Source organism: Monocercomonoides exilis, assembly GCF_001643675.1.
Source record: "Monocercomonoides exilis strain PA203 chromosome Unknown scaffold59-495361, whole genome shotgun sequence".
Lineage (NCBI taxonomy): Eukaryota > Preaxostyla > Oxymonadida > Polymastigidae > Monocercomonoides > Monocercomonoides exilis.
The window spans coordinates 236434-246203 of record NW_027150604.1 but is presented as its reverse complement, the minus strand read 5'-3'; the positions used below and the strand labels follow the sequence as shown (position 1 = coordinate 246203).

At 39.0% G+C, this 9770-nt stretch overlaps 3 protein-coding genes across 3 annotated transcripts; 2 read left to right on the top strand and 1 right to left on the bottom strand.

Annotated features, from left to right (window-relative positions):
• Window positions 1-525: 525 nt before the first annotated feature.
• MONOS_871 (Phosphoserine transaminase) lies at window positions 526-1971 on the top strand. Its single transcript, XM_067879144.1, has one exon. The coding sequence runs from the start codon at window positions 550-552 to the stop codon at window positions 1735-1737; it is 1188 nt and encodes a 395-aa protein (XP_067719761.1). The 5' UTR covers window positions 526-549; the 3' UTR covers window positions 1738-1971.
• Window positions 1972-4359, bottom strand: MONOS_873 (RasL, unspecified Ras-like protein). Its single transcript, XM_067879164.1, has 9 exons — window positions 4288-4359; window positions 4094-4174; window positions 3848-3973; window positions 3725-3789; window positions 3577-3661; window positions 3403-3512; window positions 3185-3253; window positions 2991-3119; window positions 1972-2864 (listed from the first exon to the last, which is right to left on the bottom strand). Exons 1-9 carry the CDS (start codon window positions 4316-4318, stop codon window positions 2382-2384), a joined length of 1179 nt encoding a protein of 392 aa, XP_067719760.1. The 5' UTR covers window positions 4319-4359; the 3' UTR covers window positions 1972-2381.
• Window positions 4360-4384: 25 nt separating this feature from the next.
• On the top strand, window positions 4385-9620 carry MONOS_874 (Adaptor protein complex 4 (AP-4), epsilon subunit). Its single transcript, XM_067879175.1, has 5 exons — window positions 4385-4424; window positions 4488-4748; window positions 4804-5002; window positions 5091-5491; window positions 5607-9620. The coding sequence occupies exons 1-5, from the start codon at window positions 4403-4405 to the stop codon at window positions 9185-9187; spliced, it is 4464 nt and encodes a 1487-aa protein (XP_067719759.1). The 5' UTR covers window positions 4385-4402; the 3' UTR covers window positions 9188-9620.
• The last annotated feature ends 150 nt before the right edge of the window (window positions 9621-9770 follow it).

The window sequence follows — 9770 nt, the reverse complement described above, 5'->3', positions numbered from 1 at the left end:
ACAACCACAAGCACAATTTTTCTTTAGTGTAACACATGCTTAGCTGAAATTTCTCTTTTAAAGAAGAAATCACAAATATATTGATACAAATACATTTGAAATGCATAGTTTTATAGAAATCTTTTGACAACTTAGAGTCGAAAAACAATCAAAAAATATGATCATTCTCCCAGAAGTTATTCAATCAACATTGACTCAATCAGTTCAAATAAAAACAATTCATTTCAATTTTTTGTCTTTCTTTTTGGCTTTGTTGAGGCAAATACCATGTGATTAAAACAAACTGAATGATGTCAAACAGCAAAAAAAAAAAAAATAAAAATAATAATAATAATAATAATAATAATAATAATAATAAAAATAATAAAAATAAAAACATGAAAAACGAATATTTTTTTTTCGTATCGTTATCTGCCCACAAACTGATATGATTGTTGGAAAAATATGGAACAAGTTGTTATTTTCAAAAAAAAAAAATGGCATTCAAAATTGAATGAAAATCGATGAAAAGGAAGTATGGGCGTGATTGATCGTTGAGAACAAAAAGAAATGAGTTTGACAAAAGTTGAAAAACCATACGGACGTTCATATAACTTCTCTGCTGGTCCTGCAACTCTCCCTGATGAGGTGTTGGAAACAGCACGCGATGAAATGATGAACTACAAGGGCTCTGGCCAATCTGTCATGGAAATGAGCCATCGCTCAAAAGTCTATATTGACATTTTCACTCGCGCCCAAAAGTCCTTGAAAGAATTATTGAAAATTCCAGACAATTATGATATCCTCTTTTTGCAAGGAGGTGCCACCATGATGTTCTCTGGTGTTCTGATGAACTTGATCAAAGTTCCAGGCCAAACAGAGAAGCCAGTCATTGATTACGTAATTACTGGAGATTGGTCAAAGAAAGCAGCAGATGAAGCTAAAATGTTCAGCGAATTCTGCACCGTGAACATTGCTTGCGATGCAAAGACAGCAGAGGGATATGTCACTATCCCAGATCAGTCAACTTGGAAACTCTCACCAAACGCAGCCTATGTTCATTACACAACAAACGAGACTATTCGCGGGCTCACATTTAACACTCTTCCAGAGTTCCCAGAAGGAACAACTGTTGTGTGCGATATGAGCTCTGACTTCTTGTCTCGCCCAATTGATGTTAGCAAGTTTGGCGTTATTTATGCAGGAGCACAGAAGAATGCTGGACCTGCAGGTGCAACAATTGTTATTGTGAGAAAAGATCTCCTTGATCGTTCTCTTCCATTCTGCCCATCAGCAATCAATTTCAAGAAGCAAGCGGCTAAGGACTCAATGCTGAACACTCCCCCAACATACGCTGTGTATATCTGCGGTTTGTACTTCGATTATATTTTGAAACATGGTGGATTGGAAGCGGTTCAGGCACAAAATGAAGAAAAAGCTAAGATTCTTTATGAAACAGTTGCTCAAAGCGATGGATACTATGAAGTTTTGGTCAAGGATCCACGATTCCAATCAAGAATGAATGTTCCTCTTCATTGCATCGCAGGAGGCGAACCAGATAAAGATAAGATGACACCGCATGAGCTCAAGTTTGTTGCAGAGGCAACAAAATTGGGTTTGGTGAACCTGAAGGGATATCGTGATCTTGGAGGTGTCCGCGTTTCCATGTACAATGCGATGACTGTTGATGGACTTAAGATGCTGAGAGAATTCATGAATCAATTCAAGGCACAAAATCCACCAATTAAGAAAGACTAAGCTGTTTGATATTTGAAAAACTGAACTTATAATATTCTTATTGAGGGATTATTTTTTATCTGTTTGATTTTATTTTTGGCTGTTTTTTATTCTGTGAATTTAATTTTAACTGTCTGAATTCAGACATGTTCTCAGTTTTTCATAAATAAGATTACAAGCTGTAAGCATAAAATTTTTTTTCTCATTATAATTCTTATCGACTGTTGAATAAAATGAAATTCAAGAAAAAAAAAATGTTTCTCTTATCCGTTGTTAAAGAAAAATACTTCAGTACAAAGCATATAACGTCAGATTACATAAAAAAATAAGTCTGACATGATTCAAAAAAGTTGGAAATGAAAAATTGGAACAAAAAAGAGTCTCAAGGAGAAATAAGTGGCCAAAAACATAAAGGTGAAGAAAGGAGTTAGCGACATGCAAGAGCTATACATTAATTGCAGAAGAGCATCACCAAAACAAAGGTCTCTCCAATGAAATAGTTGAAAATACAACTTTGCTGTCTTCCAAATGGAATTAACCAAACGACATATGGCTGTAGAAACTATTCAACGAAAGCATAAGGTAATGAAACAAAAAACAAAAAAAAAAAACAAAAAATAATACAGCAACAAATTAGCCAAGGCCAACTGCACATCAACGTTAGCTCACCAGATGCGAAGTGTCTCGTCAGCGTCCGAAGGGGCAACGGATGGCGAGGGCTGAGTCGAAGACGAAGCAGAAGAGAGTGTCGGGTATGTGCTGTGCCTCTCCTTCCACTTCAGACAGAAGCCCTTTGGCGGAGAAAGAGGAGTGGGGAACCCGAAGTTTGAGGGGACAAGGTGGATGAAGAAGTCGAAGGTGATAGAGCGATATGACGTGGCCAGCAGCTCCCGCTCCCACTCGACCATGTCGCGGAAGGAGGCGAAGCGGAGGACGACAGAATATGTCGGGAGGGTTGCCAGCGCTGCATTGGACGACGAGACAACAGTCACCCCGCCGTCGGAGCTGGACGAAGAGGAGGCTGCAACAGGAGCAGCAGAGGCATTTTTGCGTGACTTGATCTCGATGCGCAGACATGGGGCATTTGAGGTGGTTTCCCGTGTTATCTGTGCACCACGCAGCGGATGGACTGACGATGGCGATGATTCCTGAAGATGAATTGAAGATTTGATCGAAATGAGACAAAAAATTAAAAAATTCATTTATTTGTTATGAACATGAAACAATAAGATTTAATTTTTCAGATTATGAGAGAAGTTGGAGTTGAAACAAACCGATTGAGATTTGTAGAGAAATAGCACACGGCCACATAGCATCGCATATCTCTTTCTGTAAAATCCGAAAAAGCCTTTCTTTTCGATCCATCCTGCTCTTTGAACTGCTGGAATTTGATTTGAGCCAAACTGAAAAGAATTCGATTAATTTGATAACAATCCCTCGAAATGTATAAAACAGAAAGCTAACAAACCTTTTCTAGCTCTTTTATGGTGTATGGACGGAATGTTGAACATATTAATTGAATGACATGATCAAAAAGCTTTTTCATTTCAGATATTCGTTATTTGTTTGTTTGAATTTGAATACAAAATGATGAGTTATTTTCAAAGAGATAAAATAAATGATAAACAATAAAAAGAAATAAAACATAATTGATAATTTCTAATAATAATAAAAACAAAAACAAACCTCTTTTATTCCTCTGTTGAGACGAGCTGAAGTTGTTGTGTATTTATATCCATATTGAGCTGCAAGTCTTTGACCCTCATCGTCTGATACAACTCTTCTATCAGCAACATCTAATTTGATTTTTAAAACAGATGAATGAACAAGCAACTTCATCACGCTCAATAAAAATTAAACCTGATTTGTTTGCCACAACCATCCCTATGACTGGAATATGGAAATCCATAAAATTTTGTTGAATACGTGGCATAATGTCTCGACACTATTCATAAAATAAAATCCCCCCAAAAGATTAACGAAAATAACAATTAGTTCAGAGGCAAACTTCTTCAAATGTTCTTCTATCGCACATGTCATAAACAACAATGTATGCCTGTCTAACAACATCAACTGTAAAAATATCAGACAACATTAAAAAATTGAATTACTAAAAAGAACGAAAACATACGAAGCTCAGCTGATTGACTATGCTCATCAACAAGTGGTTCCCTCCTATCTGTTGTATCAAATCCTTTTGTATCCTCTATCTCAAGTCTTATTGTTTCTCCTCCGAACACATAATTCAAAATATATGCTTTACAAAACGTATGAAGCAGTTTGGTACACATTTAAAAGGATTTTTTGTCAAATTATAGAATATAAACAATACAGATGCAAAAAAGATAAAAGTGAAAAAATTTAGTAAATCTCAAACCTTCCGAAAGAACAGTTTGAAAATGTGTTGGCTCCCATGTATTTCCCATTAACTGGAGAATCAAAGATGATTTTCCAACACCTAATTAGTTTTAGAAGAACAAGAAATCGAGTTGATAAAAATATTGTTTCGTTCCAAAAATTATTCAAACATGAAATCCAAATTACAAAGCACAAAATTGTTTAAATTCATACCAGTACACCCAACTATTGCAATTCGAACCATGTACTATCTATAGTGTTTATTAATGTTTCAATGTTGAATAACTATCATAAAATGGGGCTTTCCATTATAGAAGTGTTTCGATCAATGTTTAGTGGATCAAAGCAAGGTTTGAGTTATTGGCAAAAGCATTTAGCCCTATTTACAACTAAAAACATTTGAATTTATGTAGCTTATAAGCCATCATCGGCATTTTTCGATTTTGTACGAACACTTGGAGAATCAACATCTCGTTTGGCCGAACACCAAATCATCAAAAGGGAGGCCGAACAGATGAAAGTTGATTTCCCCAAGTTGGATTTGAATCACAAGAATATGCGAGAATTTTTATTGCGCATGATCTATTGTGAAATGCTTGGTTATGATGTGTCAGCATTTCATATTGCAGCTATTAAAATGACACAGCAAAACAATTTGTACAATAAATATGCTGGTTTGTTATATCTCAGATATAATTCTAGAATCATATTACGATTTTTTCCATTTAGGTTATAACGCTGTTTCACTTTTGTTGCACGAAGATCATGAATTAATGATCATGGTTCTTAACAGTTATCGAAAGGATCTTCTGGAAAAGACACACTTTTTAGCAATTGTTTCTGCACTTACATCAGTTTGCAGAGTTATTACACAGGATGCAATTTCTGTCTTGAAACCTTTCATTCCAGATTTGTTGGTATTCCAAATGTATGATTATAAAGTTGTTAATCTCGCTTAATTTCAATTCTTTTTTCTTCATTCGTTGATATTATTCAATTCATTTTTGAATATTTAGGCCACTCGTTCGTAGAAAATGTGCAATTTTTGTTCATCGAATTTTCTTGAAAAGTCCAGATGATCTTCCTAATGTTATTGAAATTACAAAAACACTGATATGCGATGTTGACCCATCAGTGATGGCAGCAACACTTCCGCTGTGCACAGATATTACTCGCCGTAATGTCGGATTGTTCCGCAATTCAGTTGAGACATTCAAGAAAATTTACACTCAGGTTTTGGAAAATCGTCTCGGAAAGGCATATCTTTATCGCGGAATTCCTGCACCTTGGATTCAGTTGAAATTGCTGAAATTCTTTGCTGTATTGGGTAAAAATGATCAAAAAACAAGCGAACAACTGTATCCAATAATTGCTCTGGTTCTGAAGAATCAAGCAGTTGACAGCGATATTGGAATAGGTTCGAACTTGATTGTTCTTTAAATAAGCGATTAACAAAATTAACATGTTATTTTTTATTTTTATTTTTTTTTTTTTTTTGAAAACATTGTGATTTTTTATGCTGTGGTATTTAGCAATTGTGTATGAAGCAATCAGAACACTTTCGAATTTGTATCCATCTCCCACTCTTTTGCAACTGGCATCTGAGGCTGTATCACCCCTTCTCAGTGCACCTGAGAGCATTCGTCGCTATATTGGTATCTCATCGCTTTTGCATCTGTGCAAAGTCGATCCACGCGCCATTTCGCGATATGCAATGCTTCTGCTGAAGAGTCTGGACGACAAAGATGAAGCAATCCGAAGAATTACATTGGATTTGTTGGTTAAGCTGTCGAACGCTGCAAATGTTGAGGCAGTTGTGGAGCGTCTGCTGAATGCACTCGAAGAAGGTTCAACGCAAAAGGCACCAAGAACACAGAAAGCTGGAACAACAAACGAAGAGGAAGAGGAAGAAGGCGAAGAAGAAAAGAAAAAGCAGAAGCCTCTTTTGATCACTTTGAGAAGAACACACGTGAGCGATCCACATCGACTGAACATGATGCACAATGTGGCATCACTTGCTGAGCGTCTGTCACCATCAAATGTGTGGTTTGTGAAGACAATCACTCGTCTTCTTGTTGTTGGTGGAGATGAAGTTCCAGTCAGCACAGCAGACAACGTTCTCTCGCTGATTGGCGAAGGCACAGGTGATGAGGTTGGAGAAGATACTGGAGACAGCGCAGTGGAAGAGACATACAATGATCCATCGTCTCTGGCTGGTCTGCCTTTGAGATCTTGGGTGACAGAAGCATTTGGCACAGGAGGCGACAGAGAAATGCGTCGTTATGCTGTTACCATTTTCAGAAGATTGGCAAAAAGGCAGGTTATTCCATATCTGTTGCTCCGAGTGATTGTTTGGGTGATTGGAGAGTTTGGAGGAGACGTTCCTTATGAGGATGAATATCCATCATCGAAAGTGAAAGCAGATAGAGAAAATGCTCGCAAGGAAGCAGAAGAACGCGGAGAACAAGAAGAAGACGATGTTTCTTCGACTATCAAAAACTTCTTTGACATCTTTGATGAAGAAGAGGAAGAGGATGATGATGTGAACAGTGAAGGAATCATTGAGCAGAATGCTGGCTTCCCATCTCTGCACCAATTGTATGCGAAGTTACCATCATGTGCATCTGGTACCTGTGATGATGAGATCCTTTGCCATCTCATTGAACGCCACCCAGATATGCCCACACTTGCAAGACAAGCTGCATTCATTGCACTTTCCAAGGTTGCTGCCAGAAAGGCTTCGTTGGGACAGACAGGAGATGATGTTGTGACTCCTCATGTCCGCAAAATCATCAAGAAATACACTCGTTCACGCGATGTTGTTGTCCAGGAATTATGCTGCAATCTGATTTCCCTGTACAACCTGAACGATCAATCTGATCCAAATAATGCTCCTCTTGTGATTGCATTCCCACCCGGTGGAGCAACCGAGGATGTTGCTGTTGATGAGAACCTCTCATTCCTCAATGACATCATTGCCCAAGCGAAAATTGGTGATCCTTCAATGAAGAGCTATTTGGACAAGAGTGAGAGAGGATACGAGTGTCTTGTGCTGGCATTGGACACTCCTGCAGGAAAAGGAGGAAGACAAGATGCTTCTATTCCAACTGCTATGCTTCCAGATGGCATATTCAACTTTGCCGCAGGAGATTTCTTAAAGCAAAACGCAGCTATGAATTCTGCTGCACAACCCCTTCCAGTTGCATATGGCTCACGCAACAAGGGAAGTTCCTTGAAAGTGGATGCGTATATGACACCCGAGGAAGCATTGAAATTGGGACAGGATCAACAACAGCCTCTGGCATCGAGCTCACCTGAGCCATCTTCTGTTGAAGCAGACACACCAGAGACTATTGATCCGATGGAGATTGAGAGACTGGATCTTGGCGATGGCCCTCGAAGATGGGGAAGAAAGAGAACAGAAGCAGCAGCATCATCAGCACCTTCACCAGATGCAGACGATGTCTCTGCAAGCTCTTCTCCTGAACAATCAATGCCATCGCAACAAGAAGCAGCACCTGCACCAGCAAAACCAAAGCGCATTCAGAAACAGATGAAGGAGGCCTCTCTTCTTTTCGGAGGTTCAGGATCAGACTTCGACTTTGGAGCACCTGCACAGCCAACAAATGTTGGTGTCAAGAGCCGTCTTGCTCGTGCGAAACAAGCTGCCGCAGCCGCCGCTGCAGTGGCTGCTGCTAAAGCTGCTCCTCCACCAGAGTCCAGCGATGAAGATGAAGAAGACGACATGTTTGCAGGGATGGATGTTGAAGGAGACGATTCATCAGTTCCTGTTGCTTCACCTCCAAAGAGCTCTCCTGTGTTCACCAGAACACAACAAGCAGCACCAAAGACACAATCAGCTGACGGGCCATTGATTGATTTCAGCATATTTGGCTCTGCTTCTGCCTCACCTGCTGCATCGCCTGCTGCTTCTCCTGTTCAACAACGTCCGTCTGCACCAGCTGCAAGCACAGCTCAAAACGACATATTTGCAATGTTTGGTGCTCAGATGTCATCACCATCAACATCAGCTGCTCCATCATCATCATCATCATCCTCTTCATCTGCATTTGATTTCGGCATATTTGGTTCATCGTCATCATCTTCCAGTTCAGCTGCACCTGTTTCTATGGGAATGGGAGGAGGAATCCAAAAGACAGAGAATGATTTGTTCAACTCATTCTGCAACTACATCCGCACTCATCCATCTTCAAGCTCATCGACCTCTCAGCCATTTGCACCAACTCAGCCAAGAAAGGTCATCAACGCCTCGTCCATGCAGCCATGCGATGTGAGTGCATCATTCGCACAGTCAAATGAAGGAATGCTGATTGCACTGTTCGTCACAAATACAGGAAGCAACGGAGCAAGTGACATGACCGTGACTGTCTCATCACCTTCACTCTCAACTTCTTCATTGTTGATGGGAGGCACACCTCAGATCCTGAAAATCAACAGCATCTCTCTTGCTGATCAATCAACATTCAACTTGCAGAATGGAAGCAGCACAACTTGCAGTGTTTCATCATGTGTTGCATTTGTCGTCAATGTAACTGTCAATGCATCTGTTCCTCCAGCAGCTGCACTCGCAAATGTCTCATCGCCTCCAATCTCACCAAATTCACTTGCCATTCCGTTCACCTTCACAGCAGTGTCTGTTGCTTCTGCTTTTACTTCATCACGTGCTTCTCCTGTCTCCTTTGTTATTCAATGCCCAATGCGTGTCTGCATCTATCCATTGCCTATTCAGACAAGACAGTTTGGCGCTGGATGGGGGCAAAGAAAAGCAGAAAAGGCACTTCACGTGCCATTTGCAGCACTTGCAAGGAAGATGGGCAGCAGCGCTCAGGCAGTTACACCTTCCCAGGCATCGATGACATTTGCTTCGATGGGCTTCCATTCAGTCGATGTGAGAGGAAACGAGTGCATCTTGGCTGCCAACATGGTTGGACACTCCATTGCACTTGGACCTGATCCCACTTCAGATGCGACTGTCCTGCTTCATTGCAAATTGGTTCCTGCTGAGTCAAAAGTGGATGTGAAATGCAGATCGAAAATAGCTTGCTTCTCTGAGGTTGGAATCCAGGTTGTTAAAGATGCACTAGGATTGTAAGATAGTGTTTCTGAGTTTTTAACTGTTTTGTAGTTGATCCACATTTTTTAAACGAATGATGCGCTTGACTTTATGTCTGAACTTTTATTTTAATTATTTTATTTTTTCTTTTCATCTCAAACGAGGGCAGTTTTATGAAAACATTTAATCTGCTAATATTTGTATTTTGTGAAATTGATAAAAAGGTAAATTTGAAAAGTCTGAAAAAAAATTATTCACCAAAAATTCAGGGAGAATTAATTTGTTAGAGTAATATTTCTTTCAAAGTTGTATGTTTTAATTTTTTTAAAGGAGAGTTTTTTTATTGTGAAAGCTGAATGCTGCAACTGTTTTTTCATAACGATTCGCAAATGAATTATCCAAATTCCATTTTTTTGTGATTAACAAAGGAATTTGGTAACATTAAACAATTGACCTTTTATGGAATGAGAATTGAATAATTTCAAGTTTTTTTTTCGTTGATCAATGGAAATATAACTATTTACTTGGATGTCTGTTTATTCAATCCAAGCTTTTCTCAACGGTATTTTGCTCTAATGTTAAAACCATCAAACTAATTGCATTTAAATTGCTTATTATAATG